This window comes from Pituophis catenifer, unplaced genomic scaffold (assembly GCF_029215685.1).
Source record: "Pituophis catenifer annectens isolate HBS135680 unplaced genomic scaffold, rPitCat1.0.hap2 SCAF_8, whole genome shotgun sequence".
Classification (NCBI taxonomy): Eukaryota; Metazoa; Chordata; class Lepidosauria; order Squamata; family Colubridae; genus Pituophis; species Pituophis catenifer.
In genome coordinates, this window is record NW_027256888.1 from 18,071,111 (window position 1) to 18,089,858 (window position 18,748).

General features: G+C 36.3%; 1 protein-coding gene across 3 annotated transcripts in view; it reads left to right on the plus strand.

Annotated features, from left to right (window-relative positions):
* Positions 1-18,748, plus strand: part of FSTL5 (follistatin like 5) — a 372,260-nt gene that overhangs the window by 337,499 nt on the left and 16,013 nt on the right. For all 3 annotated transcript variants that reach the window (XM_070948548.1, XM_070948549.1, XM_070948550.1), the window contains 2 exons: positions 6,609-6,716; positions 8,164-8,288. In XM_070948548.1, coding sequence (XP_070804649.1) covers positions 6,609-6,716; positions 8,164-8,288 — 233 coding nt within the window. The remainder of the gene's footprint in view (positions 1-6,608; positions 6,717-8,163; positions 8,289-18,748) is intronic.

Consider the following 18,748-nt stretch of genomic DNA (forward strand, 5'->3'; position numbering starts at 1 on the left):
AATTTTTAGAGAAAGTGAGAAAGTTACTGTGTACTGTGTTAAAGTAACGGAAAGAAATAAAACTGATTTATTTGATTAAGGCTGAAATAAATATAGTCATTATTTCTGGTAGCTTTCTATGATTTTTTTAGTGATTAGGGCTAAATGGCAACACTCTATAAAGATGAGATATGGGAAGAAGAGATATTTTCTTGAAATATCGGAAAAGGTGATAATGATTCTAAAGTACTTTGCACTTGTCTTCATGGGGGAAACAGTTATATATCCTTTCTCTTTACTATTTTTTCTATTTTCTCTGTACTTTTTCTTTTATATTTTTTTACTTTTAATACTTTTTATCTATTTTTACATTACTGTTTTTACTTTTTAATACTTTTGTATTTGTAAGGTTCAATAAGAAAATATTTTAAAAAGAGATGATATTTTAAGAAATAAGGATGTTAAAGTTGCTTATACTCTCTGGAATAAAGGAGAAGTTAGTTTTTCTTTCTGTTTTTACTTTTTTCTTTTTCTCTGCACTTTTTTCTTTTTTATAGTTTGTATTAGTTTTATCTGTAGATACAATACAATAAAATTATTTTTTTAAAAGTACTTAGATTTACATTTCTAGTGACGATCAAATCTTCTAGTTTAATTCTTTATTGTGATATTTCAATGTACAGTTTATCCAGACATAAAAGACTTCAGCTTTTATCTATTAAAGTTTTAAAAACGAAAAGCAGTAAACAACTGGCCCATGAATCTGGAAGAAAAACAGTTTTTTCTTTGGGGAATACAGAGGCTTTTGTAACACCTCAGGAGTCTAGTTAAACATTGCCAGTGGTCTTTGCCAGCCATTTGCACATTATCTTGAGGATCTACATCATTACTTTAAATTAGATTCACTTAATTAGCCAGCTGGTACTCTTCTTGTCAAACTGATAAACAAGCTGTGCTTCACAGTTCTATAATAGTGTGACTAAAACAGCAAACAAAAAATTAAAACAGCTAGAATGAAATATATGTATTAAATCAAATATCTTTATTACAGTCTTTGTCCAGCATTTACAGTAGAAAAAGAGAAATAGTTTAATACAGCAAATCATTATTAGGGAACAAAAGAAAACAGTAAGACAATAAAACAACATATGTAATTAAATATTTTGTACAATTGTTTGACTTGGGTAAGATATCTGGCTGCCTAGTATGTCAGTGTAGAGGTAACAACCTTAGAAAGCAATAAACATAAAATATATCAGTATGATTCTCAAATTTATGATTGGAAAGATCACAATGCAAGAGTCTGAAATCAAAGAGCCAACTCCAAAGTTCACAAAATCTGAAGTTCAGAGCCAAGAAACATGATTCAAGATTCATTAGATAACATCCACGAAAGTCAGGAAGGTGCATGTCATAGCAAACAGATGTTCCTGACAAATGCACCTTCCCCCAGTTTCTGATTAAATCAGCCCAACCCAAGTGTTTCTAGTGAGGAGAAATGGGACTGCCTCCTCACAAGCAACCTCACCAACCATCTCTATGCCTCCTTCTGCTCCACTCTCTGCGCCCGCAAATCAGGCAGGCATGGCTTCTGTTCCCTATTGGAGGTGACCTGTAGCTTGTCATCATTGCTGGCCCTTCACAGCTGATTCTCTCTGGCAAGTGGCTGCCTGTCTGGTTCACCACCCTTCCTAATGCAGATAAGGCTGGAACTGCATTGTTCTTAGCTCCTGGACTCTCCAGGCATTTCGGGGGGAGGGCATGCCATCCCGATTGGATGGTCCTAATTCCAACTCTTCCTCCTAGGAACCAGGGTCCGACAGGGTCATCATACCATCTAAATGATTGCTGATGTGATCAAGAAGGGAAATGCTTAATGACTAATGGAGCATGCTCATATCCATGGCATGTATGTAAAGGATGTTCAGCACTTTTGATGGCTAGCCAACAGTCAGTACTATACAGTACTAAGGGTGGGTCTTCATTTTGTTCCCTTTGGATTTTAGTTAAATTGGCATATGCCTATCACAGTGCACTCCCATGATCTTTTTTAACTGCAGCCTTCACCCTCACACGCACTACCTCATTAATGTTGCAATCCCTTTGAAGATGGGGTCCTAAGTAATGGAAGCACTTTGTTTTTAATAGATTCACTTAGATGGTGAAGGTGCTCAGACTAATTTCTAGATACTTGATATTGAGGCACAAACCAAATTGACTAATATGACCATTCCTTGTTTGCAATAGCCACAAACAGGATATTATCAGTCTAGAGCAAGGCCTTAGGAAATTGTGATATAGGCCTCATATTATATTTTTCATGACAAGAATGAACAGCAGTGATACTAATGCCAAGTCTTGGTGCACATCAGTTTTCACAGAAAAGTTGTAAAGGCAGCAGTGCATAATATTCAGCCCTTGTTAACAGCAGCAGCTAGACAATGTAAATGGATTATTGGCTAATGGTATTAACATAAAGCATTTGGACTTATTTTATGAGCAGCCAAGGCACATCGTGGCCATGTACTACACATCATATGAGCTGATGCAGAACACTATCAAAAGCCTTTTCTGGGTTGAGAAAAATCAGGCATAATGACTTTTTCCTTTCTCCACGTTTCTCCATGAGAATGCAAGATACAAAAAATTGTCCTAGTTGATAGATGTTTTGTTGTCTTTAATAGTTCTACCTCCATTTCTTTCCCATTTATTTGCCAGGAATTGAGAGGGCCAGATGCCATGATCTTAGTTTTCTTAATGTTGAGTTTCAACTCAACTTTTGCACTCTCCTTCTTCACCCGCATCAAGAGGCTCTTTAGTTCCTCTTCACTTTCTGCCATTAGAGTGGTATCATCTGCATATCTGAGGTTGTTGATATTTGTCCCAGCTATCTTAATTCCAACTTGTGATTCATCTAGCCCCGCATTTCTCATGATGTTCTCTGCATATAAGTTAAATAGGCAGGGTGACAGTATACAGCCTTGCCTAACTCCTTTTTCGATTTTGAACCAATCAGTGTTCCATGTCCAGTTCTCACTGTTGCTTCTTGACCCACATATAGGTTTCTCAAGAGGCAAATAAGATGGTCTGATATTCCCATCTCTTTAAGAATTTTGCCACAATTTGTTGTATTCCACACAATCAATGGCTTTAGCATAGTCAATGAAGCAGAAGTAGATGTTTTTCTGGAACTCCTTAGCTTTCTCCATGATCCAGCGTATGTTGGCAATTTGAAATAACAATTTCAGGTAGAAATAACAAGTTGTAGATGGGGTAGCTATTGGATGAGTAGGATCAGAATCCATACAGGGAGAACCAGTGGGGATGAAGCCATACTGTTGACTAGTCTGTTCTTTAGAGTCTAGTTTTAGAGATTATCACCTGTAGGCTGATCATCTGGAGGATTATAGAAGGATTGTGTTACATTGATCAATTTGGTGTTCCCTTCATTTGTCTGAATTACCTTTGGTTGGAGCACCTTCTTTTTAAGGATGCTAAACACTCAGGCAATGAACTTGTCAACATTTCAACAGGAGGACAGTTGGAGGGCAGTAAAGTATTGAGGGACTCAGTTGCAAGCAGTCACTGAAGCACTGATTTGACTACCTCAGGTTTGTCTATAATTATTTGTTTTTCTTCTGTAGAAAGAGTGCCAAACAACTGAGCAAGTTTTCCTCATCCTCCATAGGATTGACTGATGTCTGTATCTTCCCTTTAATTAAATTGAGGGTGTAATGCTTCCTCTGCTTATCTGGTCCTGACCTTGGATTTGGTGAAACACTCTGCTGTGCAGACAGTTGCTGGCAGATATTATGAACTCTGGGGCTTATGGCATCCTTCCTCGCAGGCTTGGCTCTCCTCCCAGAATTTAGCAGAGGCTGTACATTGCTATTGTGAAAGACTCGTATAGGCATAATTTGAAATCCCTTGGAAAATTGTTAAGTTTAAAAAGCATTAAAGGGAGTGCAAAATGCCTAAAAGTCAATATTATTCTTTCAAATCCATGCCATCTGGGAAACCATGAGATTTCCGTAAGCTTCCTGGGATATGTTCTACAGTGAAGAAATTGTGAGCGATGGTGCAGTACTGCTTGTCTGTTGTGCTATTTGCCCTTATTAGGAGTATTAAATTGCAGTCTGGAGCAGTCACTACAAAAGTAGTTTATCCCAAGAGATCCTGGACAACATATGGATTTTGAATAAGTTCTGGAGCAACTGAGTTGGTGGATGATTCCATAACAGGTTTAGTTATATGCTTTTCTATTATAGCCTTCATCTATTTTCTGATTGGCATCTAGCGGATGAAAGAAAATGACAATAATAGTTTTAGCAGTTAAAAAGCGATTCTTAGAAATGAAGTACACATCCACATTTAAATCACTTGTGGTTTTAAAAATGTCCTTTCCAGGGGTAAAATGCACTTACCTTCACTACCGGATTGGAAATATGTGCGCACGCGCCCGGTTGCTACACTCATGTGCACCTCTTCTGTGCATGCGCAGAGCAGGGGTGAGTTCTACTTACTGTTACTACCGGTTCGCAACGGGTTTGCGCATGCGCTGAGCTTCTGGCAATGCACAGAAACTTCTGCACATGTGCAGATCACCTATTATGACATCCGGGGCAGTGGGCGGAGCCTCCTGCCGGTTTTACTTCTGGTTCTTGCGAACCGGTCTGAACCGGGGGCAACCCACCACTGGCACAGAGCCTTCTGCGCATGTGCAGAGTGTCAAAAACGGGGTGTGATGATGTCCTGGTGGGTGGGCGGAGCTTCCCACAGCTGGCCCTACCGGTTCGCATGAGCCGGATAGATCCAACTGGATTTCACTGCTGGTCCTTTCCTATATCTACTACAGAAGCCTCATCAGAGGAAGGGAAATCATCTACTTCTATCAAATAGAATTCATTAGCATAGACTGAGAAGAAAAGGGGAGACAAGGACTTACATCTATGTCCTTAATGCTGGAACAAATCCTTTAGTTTTAGCTGCCTGGAAGTTTCTTGACCTTAGAGTATTCAGAATACTTGAAATATTCTCTACATCTCGAGCTTCTTCCCTTTGAATTTGAAAGAATTCCATTTGAATTCTTTCATTTGTTCCTGTCTTTGCTGCCTCCCACCATTGGCAGATGTCCAAAGTATTGGATTTGAAATTCTACAGTATCAGCTAATTTGAAAGTTCTAAAATTACTGATTCTACAATATCAACTAATTCTACAATATCAACTAATCTAAAATTCTAAAATTACTGATCTCAATGCAGGGTACTAAGATTACTAATTGACATTAAATAAAATTACTAAGTAAACTATTTAAAAAATTAAATAAAATAACTAAAATAGAAGTCTTATGATATCACTAAAAATGCTTTTGCTCTGTGACCATGTTGATCGCCCCCTCAACCAACATTCAAAATATCTGTATGTTTGTATCTGTATTGTGGGTAATTCTGGTTGCATTAATTTATGTGATTACATAATGAAAAGTTTAAAAATTATTCTGTTTTTTGTTAAACTGAAATGCATAGATCAGTGGTGGTTAGTGGGCATAGCAGGGGAAGGATACTGCAAAATCTCCATTTGCTCCCCACTCCTGAGGGAAGGATATTGTAAAATCTCCATTCCTACCCCACTCTGAGACCAGCCAGAGGTGGTATTTGCCGGTTCTTCAAAATTTCCGCTACCGGTTCTCCAGAACCTGTCAGAACTTGTTGAATAGCACCCCTAGCATAGATTCAGGAATTTTATGTGTTTAGATTTTTAATCTTAATTACACAAAACAAGAATTTCCCCCAAATTTAGAATCATTGCAATATACTAAAAGGACAAATAAATGGTTGAGCTTCTTAATATTTCTGCTTGGCATAAATTGAATAAGGTATATGGTGAACACATATCCGTATCTTGTTCAAATAATAAGCAAACATATTTTTAAACAAAAGTAATCTGGCTTCAAATTAATTACTTGTCTAATATTTTAAGTATTGACAAATATTTTTGTTTACTTTTCACCAGACTTATTGCAATATTTACGCTTGAGAGAAAAATGAATTATTCCTGTAAAAAGCATAGCCTGGGTAATGCCATTTTAAACGCCATGTTTTACCTGATATAACCTGATTATATAACTTGGTAGTGAAGACATGGGAAGGGAAACTGTGTTGTTCCTGTGCTGCTTGTTTTGCAGGATATATGATGCATATTTTTAAGGAAATAAATGTTTTGGTACATTCCGAAATGGGCCTGAGGAAAAGCCTACAAATAACGATACCATTTAGCCTGGAAACACCTGTGTAGGGTATTTTCGAAGGGTATTGTTGGAGGGGAATTTCCAGGGCAGAACATGAGAAGAGGATGTTATATAAGACCTGAAACCATTCCCTGGTGGACCGTTTGTATCTGTTTGTATCGGGCTTCTGTATCCTGAAAACTGTATTTAAACCGTGTAATCGAAGTGGTCAGGGTTCTCTCTCTTTCATGGGAGAACCCTTTTGCAAAAGCTTGAAATAAATCTGCTGTTTTTTCTTGTTCATGCTCTCTGTTTCACTTATTATATGATAATGCTGATTTCTGCATTTAACAACGCTATTTAAATTAGTAATTATTTTCCCTAATTCTTCATAATCTTTAGGCAGTAAGTACAGATCCAGTTCCAGTGAAATTACATTATGATAAATCACATGATCAAGTATGGGTGCTCAGTTGGGGAAGCTTTGATAAGGATTCTCCTACACTACAAGTAAGTATATGCATTTTTATATTGAATAGAGGCACTTGCACTGACTAGAAAATACATTGTTTCTTTGACAGAGATTCAACTTCATTTTCACATAGAAAACTGTCAGAAGGGTAGTTATACAGTAAATATATGAACACTTAATATATGGGAGTTTAGCAGTGATATAGTAGGAGATGAGCCTTGTTAGTCTATTAATATAAAAAAAAGAGGAAAGCAAAGTTCCAGATCAAACTGCTCTAGCTAAACCTCAGGAACAAAGAGATATCTGAACCTGAATGATTGTCAACTTGTTAATCTCTCAACTATTCATGACGAAATATAACATTCTACATAAAGGCCTCAACTATAACACAGAATGCCAATCAATTAGAATCCTTCGCAGCCTTAGAAGCAGCATGTAAAACTAAAGGACTTATTTCAGAAGCCCAAGAAAACATAAGGACAATCATATCACAAACAACTGAATCAAAGAGCAGAACAACACAGAATCAAAGCAGATGACAGAGCAGGCCTCAAAAACCTAAAAAAGGATCAAACCATCCTTATCTTCTGAGCAGACAAGGGCTTTATTACAGGTACTTGGCTTTCAATAAAAGTGTTTACTGGAAGACAATAAAACCTGCATCTCTGTAAATAGATTTGGTACAGTGGTGAAATCTAAATTTTTTTACTACCGGTTCTGTGGGCATGGCTTGGTGGGCGTGATGTGGCTTGGTGGGCATGGCAGGGAAAGGATACTGCAAAATCTCCATTCCCTCCCCACTCTGGGGCCAGCCAGAGGTGGTATTTGCTGATTCTCTGAATTACTCAAAATTTCTGCTACCAGTTCTCTGAACTGCTCAAAATTTCCGCTACCAGTTCTCCAGAACCTGTCAGAACCTGCTGGATTTCACCCCTGATTTGGTATATAGATGATACCTTTGTCTTTGTATTATGCAATCAATTACTTTATCAAAAACTAAACTACTTAAGGATTTAAATTATAGTGGTATCATTTGGGTAAAAGGGTTACAATAATGTAAATATGACAGTAACAAAGCATTCTCCAATATGCTGTCCTCTAAATCAGGGGTGTCAAACTCATGCCGGCATGGCAGCATAACATGATGTATTGGGACTTGATTTCCTTGATCCCCTTCGCTAAACCAGGCGTAGCCGTGGCCAGCACGTGACACATTCGACCAATGGGCTGGCAGTTTGACAGTCCTGCTCTAGATGTATTTGGCTTGTCTCTTTAAAAGCTTCTAGATGTGACTTCCAGAGTCACCAGATTATAAGGGGTCCTTGATGCTCTCTGAGCTTGCTTGTTTTCTTGCAGACATTTCTGCAAGACTTACAGAAATTACCAAACTAGGTAACTTCATCAGTGGCAGCATTTTATCTTGCTTTATTTCTGATAATTTAACATTCAAATGATGACTTAAGAAATGTACGATACGTTTTCCAGGTCATCACCCAGGCCAGTGGAAGTATTTCTCATCACACTATTCACACTCAGCCAGTGGGGAAGCAGTTTGACAAAGTGGATGACTTTTTCATTCCATCTGCAACTCTCCTTATTACCCACATAAGGTATGTGACAAACTATAATATGGTTGAGGTTGGGTGTCAGATATTGAATCAGACATTTTATTTTTATTTATTCTCTTAATAACTCATTTTTCCTGCAAGGAGAATAAAGTCTGTCACATTTATTTTCATGATAACATTAAGAACATTATCAGGCTATGAGCTTCATGGCTGATCAAATCAATCCCTGTCTAGCACAGTCTAGTTTATGCTATACCCATGGGTATTTGAATCAATATGAATGTCACTTTTACATAAAACTGTTATTGCTCTTAGTAGATTTGTCCCAGAAATTCTGAACTCCTTTTAAGCATTTCTATAACCAAAATCTAATCCAACACTCTGTGGGATTTACTCCTACATGAGGTGATTTTAATTTGCAAATAGACTGTTCCATTCAGTCCATCTTTATATTATCTCTAGTTCTGGACCTAGTACTTCTCCTACTTGAACAGAATTGTATAAAAATGATATTTTAATCAATGCATTGTTCACCAGGTTTACATAGGCATTTATTCAGATCTTGTTAAATAGAATGATGGACACAATGGGATTCTTCCTAATCTAACATATCTTTTGCATTCTAATGAAATGTAATGACTATATTGTTTCCCATAACTCATTAATAAAGTTTAAGAAAATATAAAAACATAAATTCAATTTCAATCCTTCTGCTTCCAGTGAATGCTTTTGCTGATAGTTGTGTTTTTCTCTTTATTTTTAATCTAATCTGTTAATCTATATTGCAAAAAGTATATGAGCATTATCTACAGCTACCATAGGAAAACTTGGAACAGATAAATTTGAAAAAGGGGCAAATCTAAAAAAAGTTCATAATAAAAATGTTTAATTGTTTATGTTTATAACTTTGCTTTACAAAGGAAAATTCAAGAGCAAAACCAAAAAAAGCTTAATTAAAAACAAAAATGTATTAATAATATCTGAGACCAAACATTGCTTATATGTAAATTTATTTTAAAAAGACCATTCAATTTTCATATTTTTCACCTGAATGTGAAAGATTACAGGTAGTTCTTAACTTATGACCACAACTGGGGCTGGAATTTCTGTAGCAAAGTAAGGCAGTTAAGTGAGTCAAGCCTGATTTTATGACCTTTTTTGCCATGGTTGGTTAGTGAATCACTGAAGTTGTTAAATGAATTATGTGATTGTTAAGCAAATCCGACTTCCCCAATTGACTTTGATTATCGGAAACTGACTGGGAAGGTTGCATGTGGCAATCACATGACCCATGGACAATGCAACCATCATAAATACATGTTATAAAAGTTACAAATGAGCAAAAAAAAAAAAGGAACAAAAGTGAGTTTTTGAAAAATAAACCTAAAGAATACCTTACTTGAAAGAATTGTCCTTTATAATAAAGGACAGCTATATTTTGATGGTACATCATATGAATCAAATAAAACATTAGAATAAAAAATATTTATAGTGACATAAATTAATGAAAATAGATAAAATATTGTTGAGAGATTTATATTTTCAGTATTCTTTTTACCTTTGATTTTTAACTGACCTTTTGCTCATATCTATGAATCTGAATATATGTATGTCAGTTTATGTATGTATGCATGTGCCGTGTACAGAATGTATGCTTGTACATAGTGTTTGCTTCAGTTTGTAGACAAAAATATCTTTCGAGGTATAGGGTATAGGTATAATAGTACAGTGGACATTTTCCCAGGATTTATACCCTTGTTTGAAATAGCAATAGAAATAGCACTTAGATTTATATAGCAATAGCACTTAGAATTATGTACCACTTCATAATGCTTTACAACATTCTCTGAGCAATTTACAATGTCAGCATATTTCCCCCAACAATTTGGGTCCTCATTTTACCAACTTCAGAAAGATGGAAAGCTGAGTCAACCTTGAGCCTTGTCAGGATCAAACTCCAGGTTGTGGACAGAGTTAGCCAACAATACTGCACGCGAACCACTGCACTACCACAGCTCCTTGAAAGATATGACAACATGCACAACAGTTTTCTTTTTCAAACTCTACGTGCCAGTCCTACTTCATATAATACAAGCTATGTTTTCTTTAGCATATTTTCCCATATTCAAGGCCATTATACTCATTAAACCTTTAAGCAGTCTTTGAATACAGTATTTGATATTGCTGAATTCAGTTATGAAGGGAATATTTCCTTTCTCTCACAAACATTTCATCCAAAGCTCAGTAATAGTTACCATGAATAGTTACCATATAAAAAGAGACAGCTAGGCTAAATAACTCTGTTATTCCACATGCTGTAGTGCCACTTGAAGATCAATTACTTTGTAATCCAAGCAGAGACACAGTACAGAATGGCTTGAGGTAAAAACCATTATGGAAAACAAGCATGTTGTTTTAATTTTTTCTCCCTGGTGCTTTATTATTGTTGCAGACAAGGTTTTATTTGCACAATTAGATATTGGAGGAAAAAATGTAGGCATGAAAGTTAGTGAAAAAAAAAAAGAACCACTAATTTCAAATGAAACAAAGAGCCTTTTAGCTAAAGGATATTAAAGTTACAATACCATATATACACTTGGACTTCCAAATGTGGTATAACTTACTGCTGAGTAGAACTGAATTGGTTTTTATCATAAATTGCTTTCTACCTTAATACTTTTCGAGTACTCTGTTCCATCTGAATTAGGGGCTATTGCATTCATGCTAGTCTTTTTAGTATATTTCATTTGTAGTGAAGGTGACCTTTCTTTCAGGCAGGTTTTATTATTACAAGGTGTGATTATTTTTAAATTCTTGATTAAATGACTCAATGATCAATTCCAGAGTATGTTTTGCTTGCAAAATAAGGCCTAGGAACAGTACCATGGAAATCTAATAATCACCTTCCTCCTAAGCTCAGTAAAGAGAAACAACCTAAAATAAGATTCTACCTTTTGAATTTACAGTCCTTTTTAGGCCTATAGATACTTCAACGTTGCTTTATTAATGTTCTTATGCTTAGAATACTATTATTTAAATAAATATGTCTCCAATTAACAAACTATGGAAAAATCTGACTATCATTTTTGCTTTGCCTTTCAGAATTCAGCTCTAACATAGTCCTTATTTTTGCAGTCATTTTGAATATGCCAACTTTTAAAAATTATCTTTCTAAAATGAATTCAAATGAAAAAGTATAACTAATTCTAACAGGAGTATATTGTCTTTGATCTTCATTTTTACAGAAAATAACTCCACTTCTAGAACATACTTGAACATTGCATTAAATTGCTTTATAGGTCAAAACTAAATATAGTTAAAGTATGAACTTGTATTTTTATACAGTTAAAATTTACATTTATTCATTAATTGGGGAAGTCCAGTTTCACAAACTTGGTTTAGGAGTTTTTATTGATGGTTTAAATAAATATGAACTATTTGGGTAATATTTATATGGCTATCCAACCCAGAAAAAGTGACCTGGGTGGCACATATTTTAAAAAAGTATAAAAAAATAAACATGTCAAGCAAGCTCATTTTAAAAAGAACACACAAGAGATTCTATTTGCAATGGAGCAACCTCAAGATCTCACCAATCTGCTAAGATTCCAAAATCTCATGATAAAGTCAGGTCTTGATGGACTTCTAGAAAAGGATGGAGCTGTCCTCACTGTAAGAAATGGGAGCAAATGTTCCATAAGGCAGGCATCCCTTTATACTTTTCATTTTATTTTATTTTTCTTCTTATCTTGCACACACCCCACCTCCTTTCTGTTCTTTATTTTCATTTGTATTTTATATTATAATAATCGCTAGTAAAAATCTCTAAGCGAGGACAATTTATAAACTAGCAATTATCATTAATGAAAATGCCAGAATAAACAGGATATTATAATGCAGACATCCATGTTCAATAAATAATCTTTTTTTATTTTAATAAACAGTTGAGGGCACAATGTTTGATGAAAGTATTTGGATGCCATATAGTAGTAATACTGCACAATAAAATACATAATATGTAATATTCCCATATTATAAAACATGATGGCAGATTTTGCGACTATATGCAAAGCCAAACGATGAATTGTGGCTTTCCCTTCAAACAGTTCATTTTAAAATATAGTAACATGTTAAACAGATCTCTTATTATATGTGACACTCATAAAAAATAATAGAACACCAAAAGATTTAAAAAACTGAATTAATTATATGTGATATAAGACATCAAAATTATCTAATTGCTGTTTACAATAAATTAAAATTATGAAAACAAAATACTAATCTTAAATACTAAACCTAAATTTGGAAATAAAATATAGAAGTTTCATAGCGACACATAAATTATTAATTTTGGAAGTACGGAAGTAACATGGAAATACTTGAAGAATATTAAATGTATTAGTGACATTTTGAAGTGCAACCTTCTTTTCTGTGAGGTCATTTCTGAATTGCCATTATGATAAGCAAGACGGACATCTCCCAGGTCTAAGATTCTGCTTTTCTGACACATACAGAGAAGAAACATTTTAACTTCACATATATAAAAACACAAAACCAGTATTTTTCTATGGCTCTCTTCCTCTTTCCCAATCACCATGATATAAAAATGACAAGAACAGAATAAGAATAGAATAGACAAGAGTATACTGCATTAATAAAAATGGAAGAATATTTTTATTAAGAAAAAATGCCCACAAATATCTTTTAAAAATGAAATATGTTAGGAAATGGGATGATTTTATTAAGAATGGAGAAATAACAGACTGTATGAAATGCAAATAAATAGGAAAGAATTTGCATTGTGCTATTTGGTTCAATCAAACAATAAGGGACATTCTAGAACTGTGATGGTGAACCTATGGCACGCGTGCCAGAGGTGGCACACAAAGCCCTCTCTGTGAGTATGCGTGCCATCTCCAGCTGCTCTTCTGGTGCACACATGCGTATCAGCCAGTTGGTTTTTAGGTATCTGGCACTCTTGTGCGCATGAAGACCAGCTGCCCGGCGCGCATGCACGTGCCAGAAACCAGAAGAGCAGCTGGTGATGGCATGCGCACTGGCCAGCTGGTCTTCCAATTTCTGGTGCACGGGGGCAAGTACATGTGTGCACATGCGTGCATTCCGGTTTGGGCACTCGGTGCCGAAAAGGTTCGCCATCCCTGTTCTAGAATCTACATTTGGAAAGCTAGCTGTATAATTTTTCTATAGAAATATATCGGCAAAAGGAAAAGGCTAAATTTTCACAGACTGCTCATGGAAAATTAAGCAGCAAGAGTGGGCCTAATGGTGATGCTGGGCACAAAAGGCCTAGACTGATGGGGTTTTAATTTTTAACTTGTTAGTCTTAATTGCACTTTTAACTGTTAAATTATGAGATTTGGATTTAATTTCTTTTTAACTTTTTCATTAGATGGTTTTTACTGTTGTGAGCCTCCCTGAGTCCGGCTGGAGATAGGGCGGCATATAAATCTCATTAAATAAATAAATAAAATAAAATAAATAAAAGGCAGTTTTGGTGCAAGAGGTAGTTTAAGTCTCTTGTGGGCTACATGACAATCCCAAAGCTTAGGTTCCAAAAATACTCTAGAAAATAAAAGTTCTGGAAAATGTTTTTGCCATTTCTAAAACAACATTGATATGAGATTGTTATGATCCATGCATGAATGCTTACTTCAGATATTCAGCTCTTTCCTTGAAAGATCGTTTTCTTACATTCTTACAATATATTGTGGCAGATGTACTTAACTTTTAACATTTGTTTTTGAAATGAGTTAGTTTGTTGGGTATAATAGTGCTTTATATAAGACACCCAATTTTTTGGTAAAGTAGTTAAATATCAGGCTAAAAATCAGGAGTCCTAATCCCACATGAAAGCCAGCTGAATGATTTTGAGCCATTCCCGCCCAGCCTAAGAAGGGGAGAATTGCAAACTTTCATTCAGAAAGTTTGCAGAAGAACGACCGCAAAAGACTTGGCTTTCTTAGGCAAATAAACAGAGGACTATTTTTTGCTCAAAATATTGAAATACTTTTACCATTAAATTTCTGTGTTTGGCATGGTGTCTAGCTCAGTGGTGAAATTCAACCTGTTCTATCCGGCTTGGGTGAACCTGTAGCGCTGGCAACAGGAGGCTCCACTCACCCACCTGGATGTCCTGTTTTTGACCCTCTGCGCATGCGCAGAGGTGTCACATGCGAGTGCTCACATTTGCAAACCGTTAGCGAAAGTAAGTAAATTTCACCCCTGGTCTAGCTCCTATTGCAGCTTGTCAGACCCTAATAACCCCTGCTTCCCATCCAGATAGACAAGAAGATCACACATACCTGAGGAGGGTAATCAGTCACAGTTATGTATGTCAGTCTCCAGTTGGGGTAAGTACTGTTCAACTTACCCAACTGGGCAGATCAACAGGGTCTTTGCACTCAGGTTATGCCCATAGCAAGGCATTCTGAGTTCATCCCAAACATGCAAAAGTATCCCAGGAATCCAGAAAATCCCCTTTATTGCCAAACCAAGCATCCAGCCTCATCCTCTTTGTGGAGGGGATGTGTAGTTCATTACAGGGATTCTGTGATGTATGGATTAAAGAAAGAGCTTAAAGGCACCAAAGAAAAAAGAAAAAACAGGTATAGAATTTGTTGAATTTTCTCTTTGTGTTGAATAATCTCTAATTTTGCACTACTTTAGTGCAAGCATTATATTAAAATAATTGAATCTATATCTGTGAAAACAACAGGAGGTCCTCAATGATGCCCAAAGAGCCTGTTTTTTTAAACAATTCCATTTCTGTGTAGAATAAGAAAGAAAAGAATAAAAAAAAATATTTTAGAAGTCATCACCACAGTTCATAAATTTAAGTATGATAATTGGAATAAATTAATGTCTGTAATTATGTTATACAGTGTTTCAAAGCAGTGTTAAATTAAGTAATTGTAAAATATTCATTCCTGATCTTTAATAGTTCGAGCAGGTGTTCTGAACATCACACAGCAGCTACTTTCACATGTAAAAGAATGAACAATCATCTTACTGGTATGATAGCCTACAGTTTTAATCAGATTAATTAGTCTCTCTGTGAAATAATAATAATAATAATAATAATAATAATAATAATAATAATAATAATAATATTATTATTATTATTATTATTATTATTATTATTATTATTATTATTTTATTTATATACCGCCCTTCTCCCGAAGGACTCAGGGCGGTGTACAGCCAGAATTAAAACATAAATATACAATATCATAGTTAAAATTAATTAAAATCATTAAATAGTTTTGGCCGAATTTTAAAACCCAAAATTAAAACCCAATTCAAAATCATTCAGTTAGACAGCCCCGCCTGTCGGAACAGTAGGGTCTTAAGGGCACAGCGAAAGACCCAGAGGTCAGAGATGTTACGAATATCCGGGGGCAATTCATTCCAAAGGGCAGGAGGTCCGACAGAGAAGGCTCTCCTCCTGGGTGTCACCAGCTGACATAACTTGGCCGACGGTACCCTGAGGAGTCCCTCTCTGTGGGAGCGAACTGGGCGGTGGGAGGCTGTTGGTGGCAGAAGGCGGTCCCGTAGATATCCTGGTCCTATGCCATGGAGCGCTTTAAAGGTGGTGACCAACACCTTGAATTGCAGTCGGAAGACTACTGGGAGCTAGTGCAGCTCGCACAGGAGAGATGTTACATGGGCGTAACGAGGTGAGCCCATAACCACCCGCGCGGCCGCATTCTGGACCAGTTGGAGCTTCTCAGTGTTCTTCAAGGGGAGCCCCATGTAGAGAGCATTATAATAGTCCAGACGGGCTCATTCTGTTTGCCTAAACTGTTATTGGTCATAGGGGATGTATTAATTCACAAACAATTAAAAATGTAATTCCTTTTTAAAATTAAGTCTTGCTTGTTTAAGTTAAACAATTGTTTTAATAATTTTGCCTTATCATTTTCATTAGAACTTCAGATGTAGAGGATAATTTTCCAAAATAAATTTTAGGCTACCTCTGTTTATAATTTATCACATTTGTGTAGCTGCCCATTTCACATGAAAGTGACTCTGGGCAGTGTAAAGTACTATATTAATTTTTTTTTAAAAAAATCATAAAAATAGTCACAATTTGAAAAAAATGGACACAAAATAAAACAGGATAATATTAACCGTAGTAAGGGAACCATTGCAAAATTTCCCTAGTTCTCTGGGATGCCCCATCCTTAACAAAATAGCCAAGTCTTGATTTTTGGAATGTTAAGAGGGATGCAGCTAAATCATTTCCAGGAGACAATTCCACAAAGAAACAAACATATTGTTAATTCATTCAGAAGAAAAAAATACTTTAACAGATTCCAATTCTTAACTTTCTGGAACTCTTGAAATACCATATTGGCATCATCATAAACCTGAATTCATTTAAAACATAATTCTGTGTATGTGGCCCTTGGATTTCCATGGGACTAACTCTTTGAAGAACAGTTATTAGAACATTACAGTCTAATTTTCTAGTGAGTTGTAAACCAAATTATTTAAAATATTAAAATGTAAATATATTTGAAATTTCATCATGATGAGATCATGTATAATGATGAAGTTGTTTTCTTAATTAAAATCCTACAGTGGCAAACCACTTCTAAAAAATTTACTCTTTTAAAAATGTGTGTCTGTAACTATAGAATATTGGGGGGGGGGAATAAGAGCAATTTGGTGCTTGATTTAACTGTGATGGTTGCTGGAATCTGCATTTTTTGTGTGTCTGTGTCTGAAGTGGATTGTCCTCTCAAGTGTAATAGTATGGAAAACTCCATTTTCACCAAAGACCCTTCTGTAACAGTAATGTACAGAGCTCTACATTACAACAAATGCTCATGTAAATGCCTCTTCTGTAATACTTTTGGAAGAAAACCTTAATCACTTTGAGAACATTTTTAAGAGTTGCTGAGGTAATGTGTTGAGATAATTAGAATCTGGGCAAAGGTAAAGAAGAATTGACCCATACAAAATTACAATAGGTTAAAGTTAGTTTTCCTGGAATATAAAAGTAATTAAAGCATGAGCCATTGCATAAAAGAGGTAACTCAGCTGACCAAGATGAACCAAAGGAAGTTTAGATTCAACGGGTATAAAAAACAAAAAAGCTAAAGCTCCCAAGGTTGCTGTCTGCCTTTCTGAATTCAGAATTCCAGTAATTCAGAATTTTAAAATGTTTTTAAAATATATTTAAAATGATAATTCTGCTCCATTGGTCATCAGTTTGTCTATTTTGAGAATGCAGCTGAAAAAAAACTCAAGCTATGAACTAGGAAACTAAAGCATCAAGTCCTTGGTTTTTTGTTGCCAAAATTGCTATTTTAATAATGTTAATAAATAAGTAAGTAAAAATGAAAATAATTAAAGTGCAGTACAACAGCAGCATAGAATTTCATTGACCAGTAATTACCTATATATGACTGGAGACAACATTCCCTATAGGAATAAGAAATTATGGACTTTTTTCCATATAAAAAATGGGATTTTTTGAGTGGGATTTCTCAGATCCTGAGACTAAGTAGAGTTCTTCAATCTTTCAGAATTGCACTGAGGACATACCCCCAATGAAAGAAGACTCCAAGGCTAAAAGTTCCTCAAAGTTCCATTTTATTAGAGATGTCATATTGGCACATCTGGGAAAACTCAAATCTGAAAGCTTCCAGGTTTTCCCCACCCAAAAGAAAGTCCAAGTCCCTTCCCCTGCACCCACATGTGCATCACATGGTCCAATCAATGCACTGTCCCAACTGGATATCACTCCCAGTCACACCACTTTAGGTGCAGGCCTGAATGTCCTTGACTCTCAGAGAAAGGAATGTTATTATGGTACATATCTCCACTACTCTATGCAATCTCCCCTCCTAGTTTCCCACACCACTAAGTGTGGCAGCCCTGAAAATCCAAAGAAAAAGATGGCCTCGAGGGCTGACAGCCTGGCCATTCCATTCGTAACCTGAGGATTCGTGGGAATGAATCTCATACCTTGAATGGGATCACTCCCTCCTTTCGTCCACGCATTCACTAATTGAATGTGAGACTTGTTAAGTGCACATGAGGTATTTCAGGGTGGGAAAGGCCATGGGAAGCCTACTGATGGAATAGGCCACCTTCCTAAGACTACCCAAGGCTTCCCTGACCCACTGAAATATATCATGCTCCCCACAATTGCTTCCCCCCTAACCTGCCACGCTGGGTCATTTACCTTTTCAAGATCTAGCAAACAGTCTCCTATCCAGCCTCTCAGCCTCATGCGCCCCTCTGCAGTTCCATTCAGGCAGGCCTTGCCTGGCAGGTTGCCAGCCAAAATGGAGCTTCTGAGGGGAAAATCTGGTCCTTCGATGATCTGTTCAGCCCTCCGTGGACCTCTTCCAGCCTGTTACAGGCTGAAATGGAGCCTGCGGAGGCCAGATCTAGACCTCCAACACTCCAGCACTCCACGGAAGCTCCGTCCATGGGGGATGTCCCCGGACGGTCGAATGGAGCATTGG